This window comes from Phaseolus vulgaris, chromosome 1 (genome assembly GCF_000499845.2).
Source record: "Phaseolus vulgaris cultivar G19833 chromosome 1, P. vulgaris v2.0, whole genome shotgun sequence".
Classification (NCBI taxonomy): domain Eukaryota; kingdom Viridiplantae; phylum Streptophyta; class Magnoliopsida; order Fabales; family Fabaceae; genus Phaseolus; species Phaseolus vulgaris.
Genome location: NC_023759.2, coordinates 11757330 through 11775567, shown reverse-complemented (window position 1 = coordinate 11775567; position 18238 = coordinate 11757330). Strand labels below are relative to the sequence as shown.

Genomic DNA, 18238 nt, shown 5'->3' with positions numbered 1-18238 from the left:
CAAGATGTATGAAGAAAAAGGGTAACAAACCCATCACTAAGGTGTTAATACGGTGGAAAGAAACAAATTTGGAGGATGCAATATGGCGTGATTTGCACATGATACAACAACAATTTGCAGATTTTGATTAGCACAATTGAACTTGAGGACATGTCCTTCTTGCATGGGGAAAATTGTTATAATTTTTATAATAGAGTTGGGGATTTTGTTTGTTGGGATTTTGTATGTAATAGAATTTGGTTGTAATTGACGGTTATAAATAACCCTAGATGATGTATTATGAGGTTAATGAGAAATTAAATCAGATCAGTTTTCAAAGGTATGTACCTTCGAGTGTGAGTGGCCACCAAGATGTGTGCAAGCGGTGAGTGGTGCAGAGTGCTTGAGGTGTGTGCATGCGATTACCAGTGCGAAAGGTGAGAAATTCTAGAGTGGTGCAATGGAGCAGAGAAAAGATTAAAAGCATTATAGGTTGCAAATGTAAAATGATTTTCATGTAAGACACTCACAAGTACTTACCAAGGTAACTGCAATATCTAAGACAGTGACCGACGCATATGTGAGGGCTGCGACCGGCGCAAGCCGACGCATATGCGTGGGCCGCGACCAACACAAACTAGATGTTTTTTAAAAAAAAATTAAATTCGTAAGTGCGTCCGTTTTGCGTCGAATGTCATTGTTGCGTGAGTTTTTCGCCATTTTGGCCGACGATAGTAACGTCCGTAAGTGGCCCACGCAAGAATTTAGAAGCTAATTGCTTCTTTTCTTATAGTGTAAGGATTATCATAATTATTTATAATATAAAAAACTATTGTTATTATATTATTTATTTATTATTATTATTATTATTTATTTATTTATTATTATTATTATACATATACATTAGTAAGTGAAATAAAAAATCGTTAATACAATAAAAAAAAATTGTTATTATAACAGCTTATTTGTTATTTAATAATAAAAATTATAAGTAACACTAATTTTAGAAATACAATTATTCATTAAATACAGTTTTCCGTAACATTCAATCATTAAATATTATCATTCAATTATATATAAATTTAGACATTAAAAAATAAAATATTTTTTATTGATTTTAAAATAGATAATGGCTAAATATATTATAATAAATATAAAAAAAATTATAAAATCAATATTCAATATATAATTGATATAGAATGGGCATTATTAATTTTTTAAAATTTTGAAAGTGATGCAAAGACACATACGTGATATATTTTCTAAATATTAATAAATTTATGGAAGAAAATCGTAAGGATAAATATAAAATAATTATTTTCTTTCTAAAAACCTAAAAATCGGCAACCATTTATTTTCAGGTTATCATCTCCTTTGGACCTCGAAACGTGCTCTCTCTTATGCAATAAGTCTCTTATGCAATAATATTGTCAGTGTTTGTTTTGTTGATAAGAATCCAAAACCTGCATCTGCTCTTTTGCTTTTGAGATCCTCTGCATATTCTCTTTTTCTTTTCCTTTTTTTTTTATAAATAGTATTTACCTTATAGGGTACTATTACTTTCATATTTCTATTTTTCAATTATGAACATGTTATAATCATTTTGTTAACTAATTCTTAGTTTCAGTGTGTTTGATTGAGAGAAAGGATCGAGAAGGAAAAGAATTTGGTGTGGAAAGAAAAAGAAAAGAAAGAACATGAGGTGGAAGTGGGTGGTGGCGATCATACAGTTTGCATCGGTTATGGTGTTTGTTTGGGGAGATAGAGGAATTAGGATGGTGGAAAATACGCAGAAATATGAAGAAGATAGTTTCTTTAACAAAGCTATGAACTTCTTATGGCAATCGGGTGAATCAGGTTATCAACACGTTTGGCCAGTAAGCTTTTCATCGTTTCCTTCTCTTGCTTTCTGTGATTTCTTCTCTCTCTCTCTTTATCTAGATTCTGCAAATCAATCGATCATTTTTAAGACTTTTTCTAAAGGATTGAAGATTTTAATTATGTCTTTAGTTTCTGGTTAAGGGATTCATGTCATCTTTCTTCACTAACTGTAATTTTAATCTTTAACAAAATTAAATGAACTCATGTTTTTAGTTTTTATATAAAATATCAATTATTTTCTTAGCTTGTCTCCTAAAAATGCTTCCATCAAGTTACAAATAATGAAATATAAACTAATTTTAGACACAACAAATAATTAGTTTTTATAGTAATTAAAGAGATCACTTTAAAAATTAAAAAAAAAAATTGATTTCTAAATTAGTTTCTATTATTGTTAAATAATTTCTAAATTGGTATCTAGTTATTAAGGTTTTAACTACTAATTATTTAAATTCTAAATTTGATAGAAAAAACCTTAGTTACTAATTAAATACCAATTTAGAAACCATTTAACAATAATGAAATTAATTTAGAAACCAAAATTTTTTTAGTCTCTACAATGATCTCTAATCTAGTCATTATAACTACTAATTATTTTTTGTCTCTAAAATTCATGATTTTCTTTGCAGTGAATAAAGATAATATCTTTTTTGAAAAATTAAAATTATTTGACACTGAATTCATGGTTATGGTTATACTTTTGCAGGAGATAGAATTTGGGTGGAGAATTATTTTAGGTACTATAATAGGATTTTTTGGAGCAGCATTTGGAAGTGTTGGAGGTGTTGGTGGTGGTGGCATATTTGTTCCTATGCTCACCCTTGTTATTGGCTTTGATTCAAAATCCTCCACAGCTATGTCCAAATGTAAGATGTCCACCACTTTTTTCTTATTTTTATAACTTTAATTGCATATTTTATCATTCAAGATCATTATTTTCCACAATTTTATCACCTAATTGTTGTCTTTTATCATACTATCTGTTCAATTTTTATGCATTTTACTGATTCATAAATGCAAAAAAATAAATAAAAATCAAATCTTATGTTTTTTACCCATTCATTTGTTAATGTCTCACAAAAAATGCTTTTAGAAAATGAAATGTCAAAATTATATTATCTTCAAGAACTCAATGACAAAAAACGTCAATTTATTGAATTTTGTTTCCACTTACATTAATACACCATTACACATTTAATAAATAAGTAAAAGTTTAAAAGATTGAAGAATATAATAGGAAAATATCTGGAAAAGATAGCTAGAATATTAATTAATCTTCATTTATATTATAAAGGATTTACTATTTTTTATCTTTAATTTTTTCAAAATTTCACCTTTAGTTTCTATGCAAATTTCCTTAACTTTTTTATGTTAACAACACTTCGTTTTCTCCAATCATCATGAATGACAATAAATGCAATTTATTTGTATAATTTAATTTAGAAAAATATTTTATTAAAAAAACGCAATGATAATATAAAATATTTTACTACTATTTCTTTTTTATTTATAAGTTAAATTTGTTATTACATTAATTATTTCAAAGGTAAAAAAATTCCCCCTGAATTCATTAAAATTAAAAAAGTTAAAAATAAGTTGTGCATCAAAAGTGGGGTTCAAAAATATTCTCCAATTTTTTGTGTCCCATTATGTTGTGTCAATTATTTACGAAAGAAAGACATGAGAATGTGGGTCGGCAGACAGAACGGCTAATGTCTGATTATTAAATCAGGTAAGTAGGCCCAACCATAATTTAGAGCACTATATCTCTCTTATTTACCTCTTAAAATACATTTTTTTTATTAATATACTTTTTACAATATTAATAAAAGTTACTCAATAAAAAACTTATTAAATAAAAAAAAATAATATATATTAACTAAATTATATACTAGTTATTTATTTCTTACCATTTTTTAAAAAAATTATTTATTAATAGAATCTAAGATAATTTTCTTGTAACACTTAATAAAAAAATTAGAATATAAAAAAATTAAATATAAAATGATAAAATGAAAAAAATGACACCAAGATTTATAGTGATTAAATTTTATCCAACATCTAGTTTCAATCACCACAACTTTAATGGTTATTTCATTGACTTGAAGTTTATATAGGACAATCATACTTCACATCTAGAAGAAACAATCAGTTTTTTTTTTTATCAGTAATAAAATGAATTAAATTAACAGGATATTTCAGGGGTACCCCAACCCGTATACAAGTACCATATAAATACTACTTTAAAGGCCGAAATAGGAGCAATCAGAAAGTTGCTTAGCCTGCCTAAACACTAAACAAGAGCCCTCCGTAGCAACTATTGGGTACCAAAACCAGCAACCCAGTAGCTTACCAACAGCGACACACCAAAGAGAGCATCATGCATTAGAGTGCCACTAACCTGACAAAAAAATCAGAAACCAGCAACCTTGCCCTACATTCTACTCTTCACCACTTTAAAGGACACTAAAAACACCTATAGCATACATTCCTCCTTAGCACCGTTGCTCCTTTGTGAAATGCCTCGTGGCTACAACATCACCACCCAATGTCCAGCCAACACCTCAAACAATCAGTGAAATATATAACTTTCTTGAAAATCTATTAAGAAAACTACAAAATCACGTAGAAATCTCAAAAAAAAAAAGTGCAAGAGATTGTGAAAGCTTTTCTCCAAATGCCTTCAAGTAGAATCTCTAATGAATGGAAACATTATTTTATTTTGTCTATAAATAGTTATGCAGATTTTTTTTTTCTATAAATAGGTATGCAGAATTTTTTCTATAAACACCTAAATTATTCTCAGTTTGTCTTTTTCATAATATATTTATTTTAAGTGGACTTAGTTATGGTTGGTTTTCATCGTGCTATATACTATTTATTTTATACAATCCAACAAATGTTGTAATCCAACACTGATGAAGATATGAGTTAAACATTTAAAGGTTCAATCAAAGTGAAATTTATTTCAATAAAATATTAACTTTTAAAAATATAAAAAGATAATATATATATATATATATAAAGTAATACTGTTTTAATTTCACTTAAAAATGTTATAAAACACATAACAAAAATAAATAATACATAAAAAGAAAATCTAAATCTAATATATCATATTTATGTTAATGATGATATATATAATCATCAACATCTATAAATCGTTTAGAAACCAATACAGCAAAAATATAAATATTTTTTCAACAAACTTATTGAACCTTCATCAATTTCTTAAGATCATAGATAAAGCGATCGATTCTATCTCAGTTCAATTGAAATCCATACTTTTAGAAAGGCTAAACAAAATTAATCCAAGTAGGTTTGTCAATTCAATCGGTCGAAACGTAATAATCAGATTTTGAGACAAGAATTTATTCTCATAATTTTCTGATATAAATAAAAGCTAATTATATAATGACGTACAAAATATATTTCTTCACACTCTGCACTTGAGTGAAAAGAGAAATTTAAAGAAGTAAGAAATGTCATATGATATAAAAGAGAGAGATAAATGATTACAAAGTTTGAGAATATCGTATACTTTTAGTCTAATATAATTTTTTTAAAATTATATATTTATGGATGATTTAATGTGGAGTTTAAATAATAATTATTTTAAAAATGTAAATATTAAATTAAATTTAATATTATAAAAATTAGTTAATAAGATAAAATTTTCGGCGGTTAATTATATAATATAAAATATTTGTATCTTTAATATCAATTATAAAAAGCAAACGAACTTTCTGTCCTGAAGAAACAAGAAAGTTTGTCTGTGGTCTTCCACTACCTGGGAATGACGAGGTGTTGTGTTTTTGTCAGGTATGATAATGGGTGCAGCTTTGTCAACTGTTTACTATAATCTTAATTTAAGGCACCCCACATTGGATTTGCCCATCATCGACTATGATTTGGCACTGCTCATTCAACCAATGCTTATGCTTGGCATTAGCATAGGAGTGGTTTTCAACGTCGTAGTTGCTGATTGGATGGTTACTATGCTGCTTCTTGTTCTCTTTTTAGGTAATCATTTTGCTTAATCCACACTTTCTTTACTCTCATTTTTCACATTTCACTCTTCTTCCTGCTTTCTGTGCAGGTACATCCGCAAAGGCATTCTTTAAGGGTCTTGAAACATGGAAAAAGGAAACCATAGAGAAAGAGGTCGTGTCTCATTCATAAATACATACTAGGTTTCACTACTAATGTCTTGTTATCAACTACATCATCAACTTTTTCTAATACATGGTTAAGTAATTATAGTAATTATAAAGAATTTTTAATGGACTTTTCCTTTAAAGCATAGTGATAACTTAAGATTTAATTTCACATACTGCCATTTAAACTTACGATTTTTATTATTTTAACTTTTTTTATATTTTATCATTAAGTTTGTAATTTTAATACATTACAATCAATATATATTTACTTATTTTTATTAATATTTATTCAGTTTTTGAACATTTCACTACAAGAAAATCAAGAAATAGAAACTAATTTTTAATGACAAAAAATAATTAGTTGTTATAGTGACTAAATTAGAGACTATTTTAGATACTAAAAAAATGTTGGTTTCTAAATTAGTTTCTATTATTACTAAATAGTTTCTAAATTGATATCTATTATTAACAACCAAGGTTTTTGCTACCAAATTTAGAAACTAATTAATTGGTAGTTAAAACCTTTAATTAGATATCAATTTAGAAACCATTTAACAATATAAAAACTAATTAGAAATCAATTTTTTTTAGTTTCTAAAATTGTCTCTAATTTAATTATTATAGCAACTAATTATTTTTTGTCTCTAAAATTGGTTTCTATTTCATGTTTTTCTTGTAGTGTTTTACCATTATGTTAATTATAAAATGACTGTACTTTTTTTGTCAAAACTATGATAAAACGACCTTATTTTTTTAGGAAAATATGAACCTTTTGTTTCACATTTAAGAGCTTGTTAAAAGGTATGAAAATTGAAAAAATGTGATAGTAAAATGTCTCTAAAAAGGGTTGTAAAATTCAGAAAATGATAATAGTTTAATGATAAAATATGCTAATAGTTTAATGTCTCTATTGTTTCTTTATAGGAAAATGCTAGGAAACAAGAGTCAAATGGTAAGTTAAGAAACTTGCACTACTACATGTACCAAAAACACAATAAATTATAATTTTTTTTGTAGTTAGAGAGTGTTTAGAATTGTGTGTGTGATAGGTGATGGGAGTGAAGTAGAATACAGAGCAATTCCTAGTGAACCAGGCAATGGCATTGAAAAAGAAAGCAGAAAGGAAGAAGAAGTGAATATGCTTCAAAATGTGTGCTGGAAGGAGTTTGGACTTCTAGTTTTTGTTTGGGTCGCATTCCTTGCAATACAGATTGCCATGGTTTGTTATTTTTCACTCAACATTTTCTTCAATAGATCACTATTTTGTACATATACCATGGAATCTTTCTAATTTGATTCTTAAACTTTTCTATTCACAATGCCAACAGAACCAAACAACCAAATGCTCAACAATATATTGGGTATTGAACATCTTGCAGGTAAACTTCTTGACATTAATTTTGAATAGGTAACTGGAAAAGTGAGATATATTGGAATATCTGTGATGAGTAGAGATTCCATGTTATTGAAGTGTTTAAAGCATGTGGTTGATGCATGCAGATTCCAGTTTCAGTTGGGGTATGTGGATATGAAGCAGTTTCGTTGTATAAAGGAAGGAGAACAATTTCTTCAGTGGGAGATTCGGGGAAAAGTTTTAGTATTCCGCAGCTAGCTCTATACTCTACCTTCGGAATATCGGCTGGCATAGTTGGTGGCTTGCTCGGAATAGGTGGAGGATTCGTTATGGGGCCTCTCTTTTTGGAGCTCGGAGTACCACCTCAGGTCACTTTCAAATTCTACTATTACAATTTTTTAAACAACAAATTAATATTTTAATTATATTTAAGTTATTTTTTAATTTAAAATATTATTATAATGAGTTATCAAATATATGTGTTTTAATTTTTGGGTGTCAAATAAATCTTTTTCTTGTAAAAATTAATATCTAATTAAATTTAACCGATTTAAAATTTAATATTATTTTAATTGATTTAAATTAAATTACTTTTTTTTACTTTAATTTAATTTAATTTGTATATGACTTAAATTTAAATTTGAATTGATATGATTTGTATTGGACTAAGTTAGAGTCAACTACTAGCTTAACATGGGTTCGTCTCCACTAGACTAAGTATAATGTGAATTTGTCCTAATTAGACACAACCTACCTGGTTCGGTTCGATCCATCATTATTTGGATTCTTAGAGAGACTAATGACAACATTGTTATCATCAATAGATATGAATTTTACTTTCTTAAATTTTGTTGTTTTTTAGTTGATTCTCAATCCATAGAGGTTGCAGGGAGCATTAACAGGCAACTAATGTATTTTTCTTTGATAGTGGAAAGAGTTATCATCCCCTACTTCTTGCTTGCCCAAAAGTTGAGATTGTCTCTTATGAAGTGACATCCTCCACTTGTACTCTGTCTTTCAATTTTATCTCCGATATAGTGTGCATCACAAAACCTTCTAATTTGAAAGAATATTTGCACTTAAAGCAAAGACCAAGGTTAGTCAGTATAGTGAGATAACGAAAGATTATTTTAACAATGGTTAGATGAATTTCCAGGGGATTATACTGGAAATGAGCTCATAAGCATGCAACACACATTATATCTAGTTTAAATGTTGTAAGATAAAGGGGTGAACCAATCATTGGGTGATAGATGACATTGTCCATTTTCCTTGACTCTTTATTTAGTCCAACCAAAGTGAAGTGGTTGGATGAATGTAAGTCTTCATCTTCTTGGAATCGTCCAACTTAAGCTTCTTGAAAAGCTCCTTCACATACTTGGTTTGATAAAAGAACTACAATCCTTGACTCTTTCTACATTTTAGAAAAAATCTCACAAAGAGGTTCATTAGTAGTATCAAAATAATATCACCAATTGAATTATGAGAATTATATAAATAATATCATAAATAATATCAAAATAATTAGTATAAGAATTATATGAAGAATTATGAGAATTATATAAATAATTAGTAGTATCAAAATAATATCACCAATGTAATGTATATTTGAACTATAAGAAAGTTAGACTTGAAGTCTTTGTAAAAAAACGTTTTATCAACTTTACCCTAGTAAGAATTGTATTTCTAAAAGAAAAGAGTTAAGTTTTTCATACCCTACTTTTAGATCTTCTAAACCAGACAAGCCTTATTTATTTTTAAAATACGATGAGGAAAAGTCGTACTCTCAAACCTTGGGATTTGTTTGACATACTCTTCTTTCTTAATGTCATGATTGAGGAAAACACTCTTATTTGAAAAAACTCATATCACTATGGACAACAAATGACAATAAGATGCTTATGACCTTATGTTTAGCTACTAACACATAAGATTTTGTGTAGTTTGTGCCTTTTTATTGTGAGTACCCTTTGACCACTAATCTAGCTTTTTTCCTCGCGACATTACCTTTTTTTTATTAAGCTTGTTGTAGAAGATTCATTTTACTCTAACGACATTTTTGTCAATATTAAATTCTAGAGACCATTCTTCTAGAATTGGTCTAACTCTATTACTTGGCTTGGAGATAGCTCTAATCGCCTGACGCTCCATAGACCTTGTTGGATTCCATTTGAGATATGAACATTAGGTCTTCTTGACACGTTGATTGAGAAAATATGTCAAATGTACAAGAAGATAAGGTTGAATTGTGTGTTAAAAAATCATAATAATTTGTAAGGATAGCATCTTATCAAATGATTAGGTGTAATTTTGTTTGATAGATTCACTTTCAAAAAAAAAATCACAAATCTTGTTTAAAGATAACTCATTTTTTTTACGTTAAATGGTAGTTCAATAATATTTAACTAAAAGAGTTAAAGATAACAAGGATTTACTCTCTTTATTTTTATATTGGTTCGTCTATTAATAAAGAGTACGTTCATTTCTTGATCAACATGATCAAGTTTTACTATGCACACCATCACTACAAAAAATACAAATTGATTATGATATTGGACCTTAGCCACTCCTAGCTAAATAATTGAGTATTGTTTTGAACAACAATAACTCATGCCTAAGACTGAGAACTATTTGGAACAACAACTTCTCCTGGCCAAAATACTTTATTTACAAAAGAATATGATCAAAATGATCACAAATTTTGCAAACTAAAAGAGATGTTACGTCCCAAGATGGATACAAGAAAATAATATTTTAGGCTGCTAAAGAACACTTTAGTGTTGTTTTAACATGCTAGATTTATAGGTTTTACTTAAGTGTCCTTAGGATTGTTTGTGGACAAAATTTATTATTGCAAAAGTTCTTCCTTCTTAAAAGGTTACTCCTATTTATAGAGAGTTTGGGAAGATAACCATTGTAAATATTTTTCTAACCATTGTGAGATTCGATTCGTTCTTCCTTCTTCGGTTATCTTCATTTGTCCTCATAGACATTGAGGATTACATTAAATGCTATCTTCATGCAAAATTTAATGAAAACTTCTACTTGAAGAAACTTTATGATACTTAGCATAATTTATCATGTTATGGTCGCATATCTCTTAAGTCTTTTTGAGAAAAAATTAGGATCGCATGAGATTGATGGACTATGTGCCGAGGTGACAAACTATCCTTTCAAAGAAGTTTTTGGTGTAAAACATCTTGGACACACTCTTTGAGATGTCTTTGATGTTAACTCTTGTGACACCCTTTTGTGGTCAGAAAAAAAAAACATTATGTGCAAAACATAGTGCACACAATTATAAGTTAGGAATGTACTATGAAATGTTAAAGCAAATATCTTATCTTCTGTCTTCAAGCTCAAGTTCATTAAATGAAGATAAGATTACAAGGTGCTATAATGACAAAACACTTACATTTATTGAGATCTGACATCAAAAGATATTTTCATGTTTTCAATACTTTGTTGTAAAATCACTAGATAAAATTACGTAGGGTAAAGTCAGGTTTGTGGATCTTTTCTCTAACATTGACCTTGTTCAAACTCTCTCAACTAGATCACTAAGAATAACTTTAAGCACATGGCCTCTCTTCAACTAAGTGTTTTTATTTTTTGGCTCTTGCCTTCCAAATTGGTCATCTGATGACAAGTTAGATGCACTTTCAACATTGTTTGATCATAAAGTACACGCATTTTCAGTCGTGTATTTCCTTGATGTATACATACTTTTTTTCATCTTCCTTTCATTAATATGCAAGTTAGGGAATACATCATCTTAAATGAATGACTTCTTCCACAAACATAGTCCTTGAGTTGAAAACTTTGTAGACCTTTGATATTTTAAAATATCCAAACATGGTTTCTTCATCACACTTGGAGTCAGCTTACTAGGTTATCCTTGTTGTTTAAAATAAAACACTTAACTAAAACAGGATGGAAGTATGAAATGTGGGATTTTCTACCCCTCCACAATTCATTTTCTTTAGGATTGACCTTAGGTAAGATCTAATTTGTAAATAATAGATTGTGTTTACTTCCTCTTTCCGAAAGTGCTTGGAGATTAAATTAAAATTCAATATAGTTTTAATCATTTCTTGCAATGATCTATGTTTCCTTCCTACTACATTATTTTATTGTGGTGTTCATGGAGTTGAAAAATAGTGATAGGGGTGAGAAATCTAACCCATGTCCATCTTATGTAGTGTTTTACAGTGGCTAGACCATAGTTTTTCCATTGATAGATTCAATTCTTGTATGACCAAATAAATCTATGTGGGTGAGAAATCTAACACATGTCCATTTTATGTAATCTTCTTCAATGACTAGATTATACTTTTTTTTCCAGTGATAAACACAGTTCTTGTCGACCAAATAAATTTGTGCAATAACTCAAGATATCTTTCTAAAACAATTATATTCTTGCTTTGCATTTATTAGTTATCAAGGATGTTGTTGAAGAACAAAATACATTAAACACACCAAGTATTTTTAAGCTTGACTAACGAAGAAAAATCATCAAAATAATAGAATGAGCAAAGGAGATACCATATAAAATTACTAGTAAGATAAATAGAATTCCTCAAAGCCTCAAAAAAATGATTCTAAAGTCCCAAGGCAGGAACACTACTATCATATGGATAAAAAGAGATTTTAAGAAGAACACTAAAAGTGTTCAGTTAAACACTTAGGAGAGAGAGTGTTTATCCATTGTACACATCAAAAGACACAACCCCTTCCTAAAGTGAAAGAACATATGAACTAAGAAAGAAAACATAAATCTTTTACTCGTGGTCATATGAAAAATCCTCCATAGTGATTAGACCTGATAATCTATTGATCATAGAAACACCTAACTTTCATATTTTAGCAAGGAGTGACTATTTGGCAAACAATACTCATTGAGCCAGGAGTGATTTGGGAAATAATACTTGTTGAACCATGAATGACTTGGGAAAAAATACTCATTGATCCAGAAGTGGCTTGGGAAAGAATACTTGAGGTAACCAAGAGCAACTACGAGCCCAAATAATACTCTAATGTACTTTGCAGCATTAATCTACCTAGTTGAACTTAGTTTATTGGTCAAGAACTAGATATAGTTTCTTGTGAGAGATGAACCAATATAAATTTTTTGAGTATTTTCTCGCTTTCTTATCTCCTTTATTTTACATAATATTATTATCTACACTAAGCCAAGAAGGGGAGTTATTGTGATAATACGAATCAAAGTGTTTTTATCAAATTATGTTTAAAACTAAGTATTTGATATGCATTTGTATTGATTGGTCAAATACAATAACTATGATTTAACCACTTAGTAATGTAAACATACAAATATGTTAATCAAGTGAATCAATTGAATTACAAAAATCTATGTGCGATTGACTCGTTAGACTAAAATATAAAATAGTTGAGGATGAAACAATCTTTTAAATATATCTATGTGATCATAATTGCTATGAGATGAGGGTACACCTCTTGTCATTATTAGACAAAAGTTGTTAAAAATATTTATGAAAATGTACATCTTTTTAAATCTATATTGTCAATAAATTAGTTTATCTATGGAACATAATCCAAATTATGTTCTTTAAAATTATTGAAATTCAAACATCCAAAATGATATTCTATAAGCTTATGGCCCTCTATATAAATTAACACAATACTTTATAATAAAAAATTCTTCAAAACTTAAAAATATATTTTTCGAATTGTAAATTTTATTCTCCATATATTTGTGATGTAACTTAATTTAAGGGATCATTACAGCCATCAACAACAATGAAAATAAGGGTAAGTCAAAAATAAAAAACAATAAATATAACTACTTATAAAAAAAACATCATATACATAAATTTTCCAATCAGGATAACTATTTAATAAATTAATTAATTCATCAATTTAAAAAAAACCAAAATTTTGAGTAAAATGTTATATTTAAATTTATTCATTTTACTTCTTATGTGACTAGAAGTATTTCGCATTGAGAGATATTCCAGACAATCTTTCTCAAAGTCGTGTATGTTGTTCTCACATAAAAATTATGAACTTTCTCTAATAATAACATTTTCATACTTAAAATATCACCTTCTAAAATTTTATATATAATAATATCTATTATAAAAAATATATATAAATTAACCACAACAACAATAAGTTTGCCCTGGCAGCAACAATAAATTCACATTAACAGCAACAAGAAATTCAAATAATAGATTTATAATAATAATAAAATACAACCAACAAGAAGAACATTTAAACAAAATAAATAGCATGATTCTTTTGTTTTTGGGTGTCATAAAATAAATTACAACCGAATCAAACATGAAATGCATTTAATTATTTTTTAATTCAAAATAAAAAATAAATATTTAATATAAAAAAAAACTCTACAAATAATAACTAAAATATATAATAAACAGATTTAATGCATATTTTACAAATATTTTCTCTCCAAATAATTTCGTTCTAAAATTACACCATTATCATATTTTTCTTCATTTCTTACTCCATATTTTTCTATACCAAGTCATATATTCTTCATCCTCTTCCTTGGATAGGAGTTTTCTTTTTTCTGGTTGGGTTAAAATTAATAATGATGATGTTGCTAGGGTGGTCTAGATGCTTGTGATGATATTTTTCGTGGAAGTATAGGGGAGTGCATTGATGGTTTCTCTGCTTTCCTTGATATTCAAGATGCTTTGGTTGCTGAGTGTTATAGAATTATAAGCTAAAAAGATTATTGTTTTTAGTTCATGGCTTAAATGTGATTTTATCTTGCTTTGTGTTGTTTTTACTGCTAGGACTAATCTTTGTGGGGAAATCAGATTTAGGATTTCTCACATTTTTCGTAAAGACAATGTTTGTGCTGACAAATTCGCTAACTTATGTTTTATTAATATGGAACAATTTCATTGGTATAATAGACTTTCATCTAATATATTCTTAGAATTCTTTACTAATAGGTATAAATTACCTAAATATCGATTTTCTTAGGTTTTCTCCTATGAATTTTGATCGAATCCCTCCATATTTTCTTTTTTTTTAATAATATTTTTTTATGTGGTGGTAGATGGTTGTTGAAAGTTAAAATATTAACTTAGCTAGGATATTAAGTTTCATAGTGATACTTAACATTATAACTTTTATATATAAAAAAATCTTCCTCAAAATATCATGATTTCATATCTAATTAAAATCAAATTCTAATAAACTTAACCATATATATAATTTAGTTTATCAAAATCAGAATATATTCATTCCATTCCAGGAATTTCTACACCATAAATCAAATAACCATCTGAATAATTTTAAGAATATCATTATTAACTAAATGTTAACTTTAATAACCAAATATTTATTTTTTATCAAAATTGTATTTCTTTTCTAACTTATCCAACATTGTAATATTTTTTTCTTCTAAACTTCTAAATCATATCTTTCTTAATACCACAAAACATCAATCGAAAAGTCCCTCTTACGTTAACCTTCCTTGTAGTTCCATGTCAATATTTAAACAACTAATGATTACTTATTATTGTCAAAATACCTTTCTCCTTCAAAACAAAACAAAAGTAACAATATTTTCTTTTCTCTAATTCTAACCATGACCATAACATAATTATAAAAAAATAATAATAAATTAATCTTCCCTTATATTTGTATCAATCTTAAAAATACTCACATCACATGCTCTCAAAATACTTTTCTTAAAACAATCATAAAAATAATAAGTTACAGACAAACTTCTCTTACAATTTTAATAAAATAAAATAAATCTACATAAAAGACAACTTCCCTTACAAAAATAATAAACTTCATAAAAAAATTCCCTTACGAAAATAATAGACTCTATAAAAGACTTCCTTTGTCTTATTTCCAATATTTGAAGTGATCAAATACCTACTCCTTTTCTTTATTTATCTTCAACCTCTTCTCTCAATTTCTACCACTGTTTATCTAAAATAATTTTGATGTGCATACTTTCTTCGTTCAGCACCTCTCTTATAATAAGAAAATTACAGTTTTATTGTTATTATTTGTCATTGATGAGTAGTTATGCTAATTTAAAATTCTTTTTAATTGCTATTAGTATAATAAAATTATTCACATGCCAACTTTATTTCTAATTTGAAAATATTTATATTTTCTTAAATTCAATCACAATTCAATGTTGTCATTTCCTAGTTTTTAACAAGTTTGTATGAGTGTGGTTTCTGTGATAAACTTTTTAGTTTTATTTCTCTGCCTAGTGTGGCATATCTGAATGAGTTTGAATTGTTGTATTAATTGTTTGATGTGATGTGTTCAGGTTGCAAGTGCCACAGCCACCTTTGCGATGTTGTTTTCCTCATCCATGTCTGTTGTAGAATACTACCTGCTGAAACGTTTTCCAGTTCCTTATGGTTTGTGTTTCATGTATAATAACTGTTTTGTGGCTTTGGATTTTACATTGATATGATCTAACCCATGATGCATTGTTGCACAGCTCTATACTTCATTGTAGCAGCTGCTATTTCAGCAATTGTAGGACAACATATTGTCAGAAAGTTGATCCAACTACTTGGGAGAGCTTCTCTTATCATCTTTGTTCTAGCCTTCACAATATTTGTTAGTGCTGTTTCACTAGGTAACCCATTCTCATTTTCTCTTAACTTTACTTATATTTATACATCACCCACTAAAACAAACCAATTTTAAAGAAAAAAAATAATTAATTCTTATATTAACTAAATTAAATATTATTTAAAAAAACTAAAAAATTATTGATATCTAAATTAATTTTTATTATTGATAAACAGTCTTTATATTAGTATATATGATTAGTTGAGATTTCAGTTATCAATTATTTAGATTCTAACTAAAACTTTGGTTACTAAAGTTGAAATTATTTATCAATAATAAAAACTAATTTATATACCAATAATATTTTTAGTTTATAAAATAATATCTAATTTTGTCAATTTAAAATTGATTTTTATTTTATGATTTTGTTGTAGTGATAGTTTTTAGTTGATCATTTAAATTTAAAATAATTTTACTATTAGTTTATCAAATTTAAAATAATCTTTAGTTTTTATAGTTTTAAGAAGTTTATTTTAATTCTTATGTAGAAAACGTTGTTAGAAACTTTGTTTACATAATCAATAGATCAGTAGGTTATATAACAACTCACTCATGATAACATTTTTTTTTTTGAAACACACATTCATAGTAATTGCGACACGCTATAATAATTTATTTTTTCAAATTGCAAAATTAAAAAAAAAAACTTATTTTAGCTTTAGAAAACCGCAAAACAGCTTATCACAAATTAAATTAAAATATTTAACCTATACTATTATAGATATTAAATATATATTGTTAGTCTTTTGTAATCTGCATAAAATTAGTTTTTTACTTTTCAGTCTCTTAAAAAATTGTTCTCTTTACGTAAATAAAGACTAAATATATACCATGTTTCCATTAATGGATCGAAAGACAGTTAATTTTTTAGAGACTAAAAGGAATTATTATCTAATTTACATAAACTAAAATTATATATATTTAATGAAACATATACTAAAATAACTCTTATGATGAACTTCAATTATGAAACATTTTTGGTTTATTTGTTAGGTGGAGTTGGCATTGCAGCAATGGTAAAAAAGATTGAAAATCACGAGTATATGGGATTTGATGATCTCTGCAAGTATAATTCATAGCCCATTTCCATACAATATTGTGTGGTTCTTTCATCGCAAGATCCTAATCAAAGAGCCAACAAAACCTAGTCATCAAAATTGACTTATGGCATGTTTGGATTCATTTGAATGTATTAGCTTCTGCTTATTTGTTTCTATTTAAGTGGTTTTGGAAAAATAAGTTAGTGTTGGGTATTATTCCAAACACTAACTAGTAGAATGTGAGTGGGCTCCTCCTTTTTAGAGGTATGATATGCAGTGATGATATTGTTGGATATTGAGAATTTGAATTACATTTTTTAATATTCTTTATGTTCTAGTTTTTGTAGAGGCTACTATTTATAGTTTCTTTCTTTTATGAAAATATTGTCTAAATCCTTTCTTGTGTAATACGAATAATATTGTTGTCTTATCAAAATTTTGAAACAATTTTAGTTTTTTTTTATGTCATATGTTGTGTTCATTAAATTATTTTAAAATTTTAAAATAATTTCTTATTAAAATAAAAAAAAATAGATATATTATGTAATTAATTATTTTCTTTTCTTTACTTTTCTATTTAGCTTGTTAATATGATTATAGTATACATAGTTCTCTCTTTTATGTAAATAGTACACATTTTAATTAAATAAGTTATTTTATTTATTTCTCTTTTGATATGGTATCAGAGTCATTCTTATTATGGTATTAGGATCTCGTTAATAATCTATCTTAGTTAAGAAGTAGTTGGATTTATCATGTCACTTGCTCTTGAACCCATTCATTCTCATGTTTGATATCCTTTATGTGAGTGTTCGTTATTCTCGACGTGAGGGGGTATGTTGGAAATTTCATATCAATTAGAGATATAACCAAATTATAATATATAAGTAAACCTCATCTTACGAAGCTGATTTTGTGTATTTAGTTAGGCTTTAAACTCCACTACTTTCATTGGTGTGAACGCTCAATGTCCTCAACGTGAGAGTGTATTGGAAATCCATATCAACTAGAGATATATCAAATTATAATATAAGTGAGTGTAAACCTTATCTTACGAAACTAATTTTTTTGAGGTTGAGTTAAGTTAAATTTCACTCCTTTCATGTAGTATCAAAAGTATTTTTTTGCATTCATCCTAGTAAAATTTCTAATGTCATGGATGAAATCTCTAATGTCTCACGATTGACTGCTCCTAATGG

General features: G+C 27.4%; 1 protein-coding gene across 5 annotated transcripts; it reads left to right on the top strand.

The window, feature by feature from the left end:
* The first annotated feature begins 1306 nt into the window (after positions 1-1306).
* LOC137813580 (sulfite exporter TauE/SafE family protein 3-like) lies at positions 1307-17369 on the top strand. 5 transcript variants are annotated; one of them, XM_068615918.1, is made up of 12 exons: positions 1307-1340; positions 1607-1856; positions 2567-2726; positions 5683-5883; positions 5960-6024; positions 6945-6972; positions 7070-7239; positions 7349-7399; positions 7521-7742; positions 15686-15779; positions 15863-16003; positions 16993-17369. In XM_068615918.1, exons 2-12 carry the CDS (start codon positions 1677-1679, stop codon positions 17076-17078), a joined length of 1398 nt encoding a protein of 465 aa, XP_068472019.1. In that variant the 5' UTR covers positions 1307-1340; positions 1607-1676; the 3' UTR covers positions 17079-17369. The 5 variants fall into 5 exon arrangements, with proteins under 5 accessions (XP_068472019.1, XP_068472020.1, XP_068472016.1 ...); XM_068615919.1 differs by having other exon boundaries at positions 1308-1340; positions 1601-1856; XM_068615915.1 differs by having other exon boundaries at positions 1320-1408; positions 1601-1856.
* The last annotated feature ends 869 nt before the right edge of the window (positions 17370-18238 follow it).

Excerpts from the sequence above, each read along its gene's own strand:
- LOC137813580 (XM_068615918.1), top strand. The coding sequence starts at position 1,677 with ATGAGGTGGAAGTGGGTGGTGGCGATCATACAGTTTGCATCGGTTATG. Across the intron at positions 5,884-5,959 it reads GCTTCTTGTTCTCTTTTTAG|GTACATCCGCAAAGGCATTC; the intron begins GTAATCATTTTG and ends CTTTCTGTGCAG. Across the intron at positions 15,780-15,862 it reads ACGTTTTCCAGTTCCTTATG|CTCTATACTTCATTGTAGCA; the intron begins GTTTGTGTTTCA and ends ATTGTTGCACAG.